Raw genomic sequence first — 13,430 nt, 5'->3', positions numbered from 1 at the left:
TAATGGGCTTCAGGAAGTGATAAATTCTGAGGACTCTGACCTAAGCAATGGGTTAATTCCTTGACAGACTCATAATATGTTGGAACTAGTAGGAGGTAGTAAAAGAAGGAGATGTGGCTTAATTGGAGGAAGTATATCACTAGGGGCATGTTCTGGAGGCTTTGTCTTGCCCTGGCCCCTCTTATTCCTTTTTTCTGTCTCCTGGCCACCACTACATGAACTGTTTTACTCTGCCATCCACTCCCCATTATGATGGACTGACATCTCTGAAACCATGAGCAAGATCTTTCCTCTCAGGGATCTAACTCGGGTTGTAGGGCTTGGTATCACAGGTCTTTATCTGCTGAGCACTCTCTCCACCCTCTTTTCATTGTTTGCTCATGGTTTTTTGAGTATATTTAAAGTAGCTTGTTTTGATTTTTGCCATGTACTAACCTGTTTCATTGGCTGTTTTGTTGACTTTTTTTTTTTTTAACCTGTGAATAGCCTAGCCTATTCCTTTGTATGTTTGGTATTTGTGTTGAAAGCCTGACATTTGATAAAATATTATCCACTTGAAAATCATATTTCTTCAAAGCTCATAATTTGTCTTGTTTCTTAGTGATATTTTTGGGTTAATTCTATAAAACTTGTGTTCTTTATAATGGGAAGCCACTGGTCTCTGCTTATTTATCATTGTTGGTAGTTCATGATTGGTCTGAAATTACTACACCTGCCCCCAACCAGTATTTCTTACAACCTTTGCCAGAGGACTGGATGTTGTGTTGGAAATCACCATTGGTGCTCACACAACTTAAAATCATACTTTTGCCTTTATTTCCTGCCGTACAGAATCTCAGGTTCATCTGTGGTTGGGCCACTGAGCCTTCCTCTGAGGGCTTTCCTGAGCTTAGTAGCTTGCCTCTTAAACCTCCAGGAACATGTCAGAGGTTTTCCTATTCTCTTAGGCATTCTGTTTCTCAGATCTTCCTTGAGAGATTTGGTGAGGATCTTGTTTATTGTTGTTGGTATCACAGCCTTTAACACTAGTGGCAAACAGATGCTGGTAGCTGTTTTTGATATATACCTAGAGAATACAACTTTTCCTGCTGAGAAAGCAGATGAAGCCAGTCAAATAATGAAGATCCGTACATCCTGGTTTTGGAGAGTCTGTAGGACATATCAAATAAAAACTGTTTTAAAGAGGAGATTCCTTTCTGATCTGCCTCTTTCGGTGGCTGTTAAGCGCTCCTGGTTACCACAGCTTCAGTGATTGAAGAGCTGCTATTTTCAAAGCTACTCCAGAACTGGAAGAGGGGATAGCCCGACAGCAACTTAAAAGTCTCACAGATGGCCCCCCAGACACTGAAAAAAATAAAAACTAGTAAATACACTAAGGAGATTTGTAAGGAAGAAGGGCCTGGTAAGGGTAGGAAGGAGATAAAAGAGGGGGAGGGGAGACTAACCAGAATGCATTATATACATATATTGAATTGTCAAAGAATACAATTTATTAATTAAAAAAAGAGCAAAAGCTTTATGTTGTAATGAAAATTTAGCAAATTTACTTGAGTGAATATTCCCCAGGTGATTCTTAACCTTTATTTCCAGAATTCTGTGAAGTTGATAAGGGCAGGTTTTCTAGTATTTTCATTGTAGTTATGAAGAGCATATTTAGAGAGGTCCCTGTGCCTGCCCCTGATTTTAATTTATAAGGGTCAGGAATGTCTAGGATATCTGTCAACTACAACCTAAAGACCTTGAATCACTGGCTTGAATTTCTGCTGGACGGACTTGAACCACATAGTGAACTTAAATAGAATTTTGTTTATTTACTTCGAATATGACATTTAAAATAATGTTTTTTATTTAGAAATACTTTTCAGCCTCTGGGAACGTGACTTGTATGTGAGCCTTTTTTTCAGAACACAACTATGTGATTGGTGTAGGCTCTAAAACAGAGCAATCAGTGACGTGAAGTATTAGCACCCATTAATCTATGGGAAATAGTGTTCTCCATGGGTTTTGCTTCCAGGATGTGACTTACTACTTCTTTCAGAGGAAGTCCGCAACAACGGGAGGAGAATTCACTAGTCTTCAGCATTTCTTACATACCATCCTTTATGCTGTACTTTATTCAAAACATCTTGGCAAGGGTTTTTGTATTGGTATTTCCATTTTTTAAAATAGAGATACTAATGCCAAAAAGTCAAATAACTTACTTTCCCAAGATATAACTAAGTGGAGAAAGTAGAATTCAAACTCTGATCTGTGTGTCTCAAAAGTCTTTTGCTATTACCTACCGTGTAGTGGCTTATTTCTACATTGAAAATAGTTGCATTCATTTACTTTAAAGATAAACTTACCCTAGTCATTAGAGAATCCACAGTGTGTTGTACAAAGGCTACTGTTTATACAACTTATGCAAGAGAAAATGAACTTCTTAAAACTAAAAATATTGTTTCAATTACAATTATCAAACTGAAGTTATTGTAAGCATGCTGAATATCTCATGGTCAGAATTGAATGGTCTGCTGATATCAATTTCTTTTAGAGGCTGATAGAACAGCGTGACACTTTGAAGGAAACCAACGAGGAGCTGCGGTGTTCGCAGGCACAGCAGGATCACCTGAACCAAGCTGGTGAGGCGCTTTTTTGTTGTTGTTTCGTTTTCTTTTTTTCGTTTGTTTGGTTGGTTGAAATACTGATGAAACAGGAGTCCATTTTTGTTGCTTAGATGCATCTGCTACCAAGAGTTATGAGAACCTCGCCGCTGAGATGATGCCCGTGGAATACAGGTAAAAGTGTTCGTACTGATTAAGAATCCATACTTAATGGTAGGAATGCCGCTTCTGTTTTTGTCTTTTTTAAGTATGTAAGTCGCTTAGCCTTTAAAACATTTAATGAATCATAGAGATGAAGAAAACTTTCTTAATAGTAGTATTGCTACCAGAGCAATTAAGTTCATCAGAAGTAAAATTTGACAAACTGACAGAGTTAACAGTCTAATTTTTATGACTAATTTTATAGTGTACTGAAACCATTTTTTAACCTCTGGAAAACTTAATATATGACATTCAAGTCCACATGGGTTGAATAAAATAGAAGAGTTGTCAATAACAGTGAGAATTAAGCAGAAATTAAATAAAATATAAATTTAACAGTTTCTCTTAATCCATCTTTTCTCTTGATTATTTCCTGATAGTTTACTTGTAGATTATCTATCCCGTGATATTACAATATTATTTTCATGGTTTTTGCAAAAGCAAAGTCTGATTTATTGAAACTAAAATGATCCTTTGCTTACTTTTATTGAGAAGTAATTCATCCACTTAAAACCACTTATCTTGCTGGATTTTATTCAGAGTTGTCACTGTCATGTGACTGTCTTCCTCGTCTAATTTTAGAGCATTTTCTTTGCACCCAAAAGACCCATACTCATTAGTTATTCTCCGTTCCTGCCTCCCTTCCAAATCCGCTCAGTGTGACCAGTGCTAGTTAACCTGTCAGACTAGGCCATATATGTACCCATGTAGTGAGTAGCCTTACTCCTTTTCTAGAATGGTATTTTACAAACCATACTGAAATTCTCTTTGACCCATCCATTTAAACTTCATAAAGAAGACTGTTATTGCTAACACAGCCATTAAAAATACATCAGAAGCAAAATTCGGCAAATTATCTTTCTAGATTTGTAAGAGGACTTTCCTTACTAATTGTGACAGTTAGGTGCTATGTTATTAAAAAGAGAAACTGTCTAAAATCTATATAACAAAGGTTGCTTTACATTAGTTATCTCATTTAAAATTATATATAAAGTTGGGCTGGAGAGATGGCTTAGTGGATTAGAACACTGACTGTTCTTGCAGAAGACCCGGGTTCGAATCCCAGCACCCACATGGCAGCTAAGAACTGTCCATAACTCCAGTTCTAGGGGATCCGACAGCCTCTTCTGTCCTCCACAGGCATTGCAGGACATGGTGCACTTACCTACATGCAGGCAATACATGCATACACATTAAAATAAAAATAAATAAGATATTTTTTAGAAATGTAAAAGTTAAATATTGTATAGGGATTTGCATAGTATTTGTTCATATCTGCTATACTGATACCTGTAACAGTTTACTACTTGTTTTTGAGGTATAATCTCACAGCATACATAGTTTTTCTGAAAACCTGTCAGAACTTTTGATCATATTTTAAAATGATAGCTGTTGGGGCTGGAGAGATGGCTCAGCAGTTAAGAACACTGGTGGTTCTTGCAGAAGACCCAGGTTCGAATCCAAGCACCTACATAGCAGCTAACAACTGTCCGTAACTCTAGTCCCAGGGGATCCAACAGCCTCTTCTGACCTCTGCGGGCATTGCACGACACGGGTGCACTTACCTACATGCAGGCAATACACACATACACATAAAATAAAAATAATAAATAAAAATTTTAAAAAATGGTAGCTGTTGAATAAACACAGATTTCCTTTTTAAACAAATAGGCTGTGGTCATGAGGTGATCAGAAGATCAAGGCACTTGCCACATATGCTGAGTTTGATCCTGGGACTCACATGGTAAAGGAGAGAACTGACTCCCACATGTTGTCCTCTGACCTCCACATGGATACTGTGGTGCACATGTGCCCACATACATGCACACAGAAAATGAGTAAATAAATGTAAAAACAAGTAAGAATAATACAGCAACTCTTATTAAAAATTAAAAGCAAAATTTTTTTCCAACGTCAGAGAGGTGTTCATCCGATTGCAGCATGAGAATAAGATGCTTCGCCTGCAGCAGGAGGGTACTGAGAATGAGCACATTGAGAAGCTGCAGGAGCAGCTGGAGCAGAAGCAGCGCAGGACGAATGAGCTGGAGACTGAGCAAAGGTGACTGCTGCTATCAGCAGAATTCATGATTCCTTACCTAAAATGGAAGCTGTCATCACTCAGGTCCAAGTAAATAGCATCATCCGAAGTTCTTTCTCACCACAGTAAATTTTGCTCCCTGAAAGAAGTCAAGTGATTTAGTTCAATGATGATATTGTAAGAGAAGTGGCTGATCTGTTAATTTTAAAAGACTTGGTTGGTCAGGTTACTTACCCTTGACTTTCATTAGACGTCTTCACAGTTGAAAGAAAATGAATGAGTAAATGATGGTATGGCTGCTTCTGCAGTTGGTGTGCAGATGGGACACAGATTATATAGTCAGTTTGAAGCCTATGTCTGCTTCAATTCAGTCACTGTTTTTAGGCAAGTTACTTAAATTCAGATACCCTGTATTCACCTGTAAATAAAAGAGGACACTGGGTAATGTAGTTGAAGCAGATAGTGTGCTTACCTGGTACCACTCAGGTATATAAACCTTGGCATAATAGTAAACATAATGCTTCTGTCTGGTTTCTATGAATTCCCTATCAGTCTTCATAATACCCTTACTTACATACTTTAAGATTTTTTTTTTCCAGTGCTAGGAATGGAACTCAGGCCTTCCTAAATGCTAGGCAATCACTCTACCACACAGATATTTCTCCACCCCCATAAATATTGTTACAGTGCTTACTGTGTGCCAGGTACTCTTCTTTGTACTTTTTTGAGCCTAAATCCTTGCACTAACTATGGATTAGTGAGGATGATCATAATTTTCACATGGGTAAAGAGGCTGAGATACCTAGAGGTTAAGAAGTTACGCAGCTTATAAACTCTCAATTCTACATTGGACGGTTCTGTCAATCTTTTTTCCTGGGTCTCTTCTAACCTGTCTCTCATGAATGAGATTCTTTATATAAGTGTATTTGGATTTGTTTATTCACTACTATATATAAATGTATCTGGATTTGTTCAGTTTTTCAGATTTCTTACAAACAACTAGAAATTTCAGACCCCTGAACCTTGTGTTCTGAAACTTGTATATAGAGTGATATCATCTGTGATTAAAAGAAGAGTAAAGGGACTAGAGAGATAGTTCAGCAGTTAAAAGCACTGGCTACTCTTGCAGAGGACACAGGTTCAGTTCCCAGCACCCACATGGTGGCTAACAACCATCCATAACTCCAGTTGCAGGGGAATCCAGCACCCTCTTGTAACTTCCATGAGCATTGTACTACATGGGTGCACTTGCACACATGCAGATAATACAGTCATATACATAATATCAAAAAATAATAAAATATTTTTTTAAAATAAATGTCAATTTTATGAAGACATTAGTCACTATTTACTATCTTGCTAACACTGGAGGTACTAATTTTCTGATTTTAGAGAATTGATGAAGACTAATATACAATTAATAGATAATTACTATATTAGTGACACTACAGTAGAGTATTATAATGTACAGAAGTATGTGTTATAGTCATGTATACCTCTGTGTGTGTGTGTGTGTGTGTGTGTGTGTGTGTGTGTGTGTGTGTGTAGGGGGAAAGAAAGAGATTCTTGCTGGCAAATTCTAGTGGAGTAGACTCCAGTAGTTTTAAAGAATGGAATTTCTCGTTAGTTATGCACTAGTTATTAGCACTACTTATTATTACCTGTATAATTTAAATAAAAAGTCAAGAAGTAGTTGAAAGAGTATCCTTTCTCTCCTTATACACCATGAAATCTGAAACAGAACTGACTAAATAAATAAAAATATAACTGTAGGAAAATTGAGTTGGCTTTCTAATTTTTCTATCAGAGTACAGTGAAGAAAATACTACATTTTTATCTAAAATTTTAGGATGTGGACATACATGCTTTCAGAGGGAAAGAAATTATTCTTTTTAAAGCTAGTTTCTTAGAAGAGGGCCTGCGCTTGTTCCTGCCGCCTTCTTTTCCCACTAAACTGCATGAATGTACCTTTGTAGTACCCTTGAATGTACTCTAACTGCTTTGACTTTAAGTATAAACAAATAAGAGCTGCTCATTTCCTAATAGGCTCAGCAAAGAACGCATCCGAGAGCTGCAGCAGCAGATTGAGGACCTTCAGAAGTCCTTGCAGGAGCATGGCTTCAAGGCTGAAGGCGAAAGTGTAAGTAAGGAAGTCTAGCAGTTTGCTGTGTGGTTCTTGGTTCCTGCTACCCACTTCGATCTTGCATTTGAAAGTGCTACCCCTCTCATTAAGGGTACCTCTAAATACCGTATAGATCTGCACAACAGGGGCAGTGGTTTTGCCAACTTGAAGTCTTGGCCATGTATATCGAGAGATGATTTTCTATCTGTCCTGTGCCAGCAGCTGTACTTAGTTCATGATAAGTCTGATAGAGCATGATACATTTGTAGGCCTTATGAATCTGTTGGGATTCCAAGGTTGGCCTGAAAAAAGATGAAATGAGAATAGTCAGCAGTCAGAACTGAGAAAGTTTCCTAGGAGGAACACAGAGACTGAATTAAGAGATTTGAACCGAAAGATCATTGAAGAAGTCAGTACTGACTGAAGGGTGACAATGCTGTGACCGCACGCAGTGCAGTCTTGCTTCCCTGCTGCACACATCTCCCTTGCCAGACAGTGGGAGCGCTGAGATAAGACTTGAAAAGATAAATTTAGAGAAATCTTAATACATCTTGAAATTTGATCTCTATATGGGGAGGAAAAGAATGTTGAGAGATAACAGTTAATTAAAAAGAAAAAGTGGAGCTGGGTATATTAGAGTAGTTGATGGAGTGAATGCCGGTGGGGGAGGAAATGGAATGGTGAGAGATGAAAAGGAAGATTGGAGGGCTGCTTTTCCTTTTTGGCTTTGTATACTTTACATGATTTTCTCTTTTTCCTGGGGGATTGGAACATAGAAGTCATCTCATGCATTCAGCATCTCATATGTGCACATATATGGTATTGCACCCTCTCTAATACTGATACCACTAAACCATATTAGGGAATGCTTTTAAAATCTCATCTGTTTGCGTCTGTTTGGAAGCTCATTTCGGATTGCAATGTTTTAAGGATTGTGAATTTCTTCCTTTTTTATTTTTAATTTATTGGTGTCCAGATTGCATGTCAAATTATGTATTTTAAACTTTGCAGATACTTAGTTATTACAGAACTGCTGTTATAAGTACTATTTTTTAAAGAGGAAACATTTCAAATTTGTTTTTTGACAAAATCCAGTTGCTTCATTTCAATGTTAATATTAAAATGTTTCCATTTATAAATTTTGTAAAGATAAGTATTAAAATTTATATTTTTAAAATATTCTATCATTTTTATTTTATGTGTATGAATGTATTGCCTGCATGTATGTGAGTTCACCCGTGTCATGCAGTGTTGTGGAGGTCAGAAGAGGGCTTTGGATTTCCCTGGAACTAGAGTTAAGGACAGTTCGTAGCCACCATGTGGGTGCTGGGAATTGAACCCAGGTCCCCTGCAAGAGCAGTCAGTGCTCTTAACCACTGAGCCATCTCTCCAGCCCCTAAAATTTAAATTTTTAATAAATGATCCTTTACTTAATGTTTGACACTTCTCAGTGCATCATGTTCAGCATTTGCTATTTTCCAAGTTCAAATTTAATGTTTATTACGTTCAAAAATCTGCAAAACATTTCTTTGTTACTGTACTCTACTTCCTCTCCTGTTCTCTTCCTCTTTTTCACTTCCTCTCCTGTTTCCTAGCCATTTTCCTGTAGGACATGCACCTGAAACTTTCGGCTCTTAAAACTATTATTGCAAATACTACTTTTAAAGACAGCAATTTTACATAGTTCACCTTCAAAAGAGGGGAAGAGATTTAAATGTCTGGAAAATTTACCCTTCAGAGAATCATCTTAACAGCAATTATTTTTAATTTTATAGTCCAGCAAACTAAAGCAGAAGTTGGAAGCTCATATGTAAGTAAACCAGTCCTTCATTTCTTTTCCAATCAGAAGGGGAAGTGTTGAAGCTTCTAGAGTTAATCTCCTTTTCTGACTTGGTGAATAAAAGCACAAGTCCACTAAAGCACCACTGCCACGAAAGCAGAAGATGTGCCATGTGCTGGTGCCTGGCAGCCAGCCCAATTGCATTTTTTTTTAAATTTTTTAAATTTATTTATTTTTACACCCACTTCCCAGATGGCACCCTCCCATAGCCTCCCTCCCCCCACTAGAGCCCTTATACTCTGATATCCCTGCTACTGTCTGCTGTGTTGTCGGCACCCCAGACATTCCCCACTACTTGCCCTTCTGGTGAGTCTAGTCAGCCTATCTAGAGGTCTTTGCTTTAGGAGGATCAGCTGTTCTTCATCTAGCGGTAATCAGTTGTCAATATTCCCTTAGATAAGATTGGGGTCTGCTGTTCATTTTCCCAGTTCCTGTGCTAGGTTAGTATCTGGGAATCCCTTTGGCCACCCTGGCCAAGAACTCAAAAGAAGCTATCGCCTATCTGGCATTGTTGCTTGTTATGTAGCCTTTAGCTATTTATATGGACTCTCAAGAAATTATGTTGGCCCACTTAATCTTTGGTTATACTTTCCTTTTGGGTGTTTAAGGCCATGCTCTTGGTCCAGATAAACCGATTTAGTTTTACTCTTAAGGTCGTTTGAGGATCTGTTCCTCAGGGATCACGTGGGCTTGGGAGGAACTGCTAATACCATCTGACTAACTTAACAAAGCAGACACTTGCCAACTAGATATTGTGGATTTTGATCTATAAAATCATTTATTTTCCTGGGAATAAAAGAGTACTGAGGAAAAAAGTTGCCAATTTGGAAGCCATCTTGTATCAGGCAATTAATTCCCATCCTCACAGCAGTTCCTGTAGTGAGGTGAATATGATTCCCATTTCCACATGTGAGAAGACAAAAGATCAGAAAGCGTCTTCCCCAAAGTCCACAATGCTAATGTGGCAAAGATCTGTTTTCATCTTTAGGTCTGTTTGACTCCAAATTTCATGCTCTCTCTACTGTTTAGGGAAAAACTAACAGAAGTCCATGAAGAACTACAGAAGAAACAAGAGCTTATTGAAGAGCTTCAGCCAGATATAAATCAAAATGGTAAGTATTTGTTAAAGTTTGTGTCAGACTTCTATCCAAGGATTTACCCTTCTAGTGAAGGAGAGTAGAACCTGTTTAAATCTTTGCATAATATATGGTCATGTACATTGCAAATAAGAGCCATGCCGATTTATAGTGCTGGGTTCGTTTATGTATGAACCATTTTAAAGCAAAAAATATAATTTAATAGGATGAACTGATTGATATATAGGAGTATCAAACATTGGAAAATGTAGTAGAGTTAATACTATAGAATTTGAACAGAATAATTATAATTAGAAATACTGGATTATTTTCTCTTACTATGGTTTTGCTTACATTAGAAGGTTTACTTAAGTGATAGAAAGCACAGAATATCTAGACTACGGACAATGACTGAGGGTATATTAGATGCAGTTCAAAAATTTTAGATAACAAACTACAAAGGAAGAAAAGCTTTTCTTTTAAATTCTCTTACAAGTCTTTGAAAAATAAGTGTGATAAATGCAATTTTTGTATAAGAATCAACTATTATAAATATGTGACATTTTCATTTCATTTTATTAATAGTCCAAAAGATCAGTGAACTTGAGGCTGCTCTTCAGAAGAAGGATGAAGACATGAAAGCAATGGAGGAAAGATATAAAATGTACTTGGAGAAAGCCAGAAATGTGAGTGACTTCACTTTCTGAGCCCAAGCCTCTTTGGCCCATATTCCAATTTGTCCTAGTTCTGATTGCACTGCTGACTGCTGTTTGTGTGTATTTCTCATATGATCCCTTCGTGTACTGTATTCTAATCACCTGTTCTCCCTTGCTTTGCCTCGCCTTGCCTGTCAACATCCTGGTGTCTCTCCATGAGTGTCCTTACATGCTCAGTCTCACTAGCTTAGTGTCAAACATCACTTACAGGGACAGCTTTGATATTGACATAGAAACCTTATTAAGAAAAGTGACTGCTGGGACTGGAGAGTTGGCTCAGTGTTTAAGAGCACTGACTGCTTTTGCAGAGGATCCAGGTTCAAGTCCCAGCACTCACATGGCAGCTAACAACTGTCCATAACTCCAGTTCCAAGGAATATGATATGGGCATTGCACAACACACATACATGCAGTCAATACACTCATACACGTAAAATGAAAAGATAAAATTGACTACTATAATATAAGGAGTTTTTTGCTCTTGAAACTGAATCTAAACTTTTCTTTGCTAGGGTCATAACACATTGCTTAAGAGTAAAATTTACTCTAATGTTAGCTAAATGAACATAAATTGAGCAATTGTTTTTGTTGTTCTTTTATGTTTTTTTGAGACAGGCTCTTGGTATGTAGCCAGTTTTGACTTTGAATTATTTTGTTCTTTAGATTAGATAATTAAATTCTGTTCTGAGGTTCACTGTGCTAAATTCTTTTTCTTACTTCATACTTCCATTAAATATCTGTGTTGTTTTCAAAGTCTTATTTTCATAAATAGCATTATAAGTGTTCTGTCAGAGAATGTTAATCAGTTCTTTTCTATTTAGTAAGTTAAATAAGGAATTTTATTGTGCAGCTTTAAAATAATAGTATGTCTGTTTTTTATTACTTCAATGTTACATATTTACTAGTTAAGATATCAGTATTAGTTGTAGTAAAAGTTGAGTCCTAAATCTCAAGGCTTCACATGATGGAAGTTTCCTTCCTGATGATACTGCATCGAGTTGTGAGTGGGAGGGGCTGTGTGCTGAGGACTCATTCAGGTCTCAACACAGAATTTTACTTAGTGTTGTCCAATGAGTATATGAGAAGAGGCAAAATAGATTGCAGAGGAAAGATGTAAAGAGCAGGACTCACTGGCAGAACTTAGGCATGTGTCCACAGAGAACATGTAGGAAGGCACAAGAATATAATACGGTTGTGTGTCTGGAATGAAAGCAAATAGACTTGATAAACATGCAGGCAGTATTTGTAGCAGCTGTGTTTCTTCTAGTTACAAAAGTATAAATGCTTGTTGTGTAAAACATAGAAAGATTCCCAGAGACAATTGCTTTGAACATTTTGGTGCATTTTCTTGACAGTACATCTTTTGGTACATGGTTTCTCCATAATTGTTGATCATAATATATACACATGTGCATGCATGTATATATACATATAATTTATATTTTAAAGTTTAACTGTTTCCTCATGTTACAAGAATATAATTTCCTATTTATTGAAAACTTGCTATGCCAAGAACTGGTATTATAGCAGTAAAGAATACAGATAGTACATTTGTGGAGCAGCTTTGCCAAAGTAAAATAATGCATAAGACTCAGCTGTGTAAGCTGTGTCATAGTGTCCTTGCTAGCCTCCTGCTTGAAATAGTTTTTCCATTTCCTTTTCCTTTTTCGCACCTAAAATGAGACGAGGCAGCATACTTATACAGAGAGCTTTCTCCTTGTGTTGGTCTGTTATGTCAACTGTGTCTTCTTGATATGAAATCATTAGATCAAAGGATAAAACTATCATTAAGTGCATGGAATATATTTCTAAATGATATTTAAAAGGATTATAAATAATTAAAGAGAAGAATAAAATGAAATTATTTAAAAGATGCTTGTTTGCTTTAATAAACATCATTTCTGTTTTTCTTACATTATTTGGAGGGAGAAGTTAAAAGAGTGGTTAAAATATGTATCCATTGTAAAAGAATTGATAGAATATTAAGTCACAACCATAGTTTTTATCATTTAGAGATAATATTATGATTTGTTCTTTATAATGAAATTATGATTTAAATTCTATAATAGCATTCTGCTTTTAAAATGTGAACTTTGTGAGCACGTGTGGGTCTCTGATAATTTGCTGAGTTCCTCTTGCCCATCATATGTGCCACAGAGTTGACATTCAGTAGGTGGTTTTTTGAATGCATGAACCTCAGAGATAATTTAGTATTTTGCTTTCTAGTCTTTTCTCTCTACTTTATAAATGTAAATGATATCTTCTTAACTCATTATATAATTTTAAACCTTTAAATAGGTTTATAATTACTTCAGTAAAATCCTTATTACTGGAAATGTGTAGGTTTCCCTACAGCTATTTAGGGTTTTCATTAATACATGACTTTTCTAAATTGGTTTCCAACATAATGCTGACTGTGTAATGCAACTGAGTCTTTTTACTGCATTGTGCGCAAATATTTCCTATTACCCAGTTAACAGTAATTTGAATAAATGGGATGGAATACCCTTCTGTTTGTTAAAACCACCACCAGTGTCTATTCTGTTTCTCTGTACTGAACTGCATTTGGCTAGGTAGATAATAATTATTATGAATTTCTTTTATACAAAAGTGTAAAATTAGCAAATTCTTCTATAGTTACTGAGATTTTTCTGTTTCTCTACGTAAGTGTAAAAAGGACTCTATTAGGACCTTAGTGCTCAAAATTTGAGTAACAAAAGGCTAAATAGTTGTCATTGAGTACTTAGACAAGGGAAGCTGGATTTTGGGGTTGTTGTTCCCACTTTTGTTTGGATTTTTATACTATTTACTACCTGTAAGATGATTTATATTTG

General features: G+C 36.5%; 1 protein-coding gene across 1 annotated transcript in view; it reads left to right on the top strand.

The window, feature by feature from the left end:
* Hook1 (hook microtubule tethering protein 1) overlaps window positions 1-13,430 on the top strand; it is a 50,166-nt gene that overhangs the window by 36,026 nt on the left and 710 nt on the right. Inside the window, exons 13-19 of the mRNA XM_029565263.1 lie at window positions 2,534-2,621; window positions 2,717-2,777; window positions 4,723-4,863; window positions 6,889-6,982; window positions 8,740-8,774; window positions 9,834-9,916; window positions 10,466-10,566. Coding sequence (XP_029421123.1) covers window positions 2,534-2,621; window positions 2,717-2,777; window positions 4,723-4,863; window positions 6,889-6,982; window positions 8,740-8,774; window positions 9,834-9,916; window positions 10,466-10,566 — 603 coding nt within the window. The remainder of the gene's footprint in view (window positions 1-2,533; window positions 2,622-2,716; window positions 2,778-4,722; window positions 4,864-6,888; window positions 6,983-8,739; window positions 8,775-9,833; window positions 9,917-10,465; window positions 10,567-13,430) is intronic.

The sequence above is a fragment of the Nannospalax galili genome, unplaced genomic scaffold (genome assembly GCF_000622305.1).
Source record: "Nannospalax galili isolate Female #2095 unplaced genomic scaffold, S.galili_v1.0 scaffold718, whole genome shotgun sequence".
NCBI lineage: Eukaryota > Metazoa > Chordata > Mammalia > Rodentia > Spalacidae > Nannospalax > Nannospalax galili.
The sequence above is the reverse complement of the archived record's forward strand: the minus strand, read 5'-3'. Positions and strand labels throughout refer to the sequence as shown.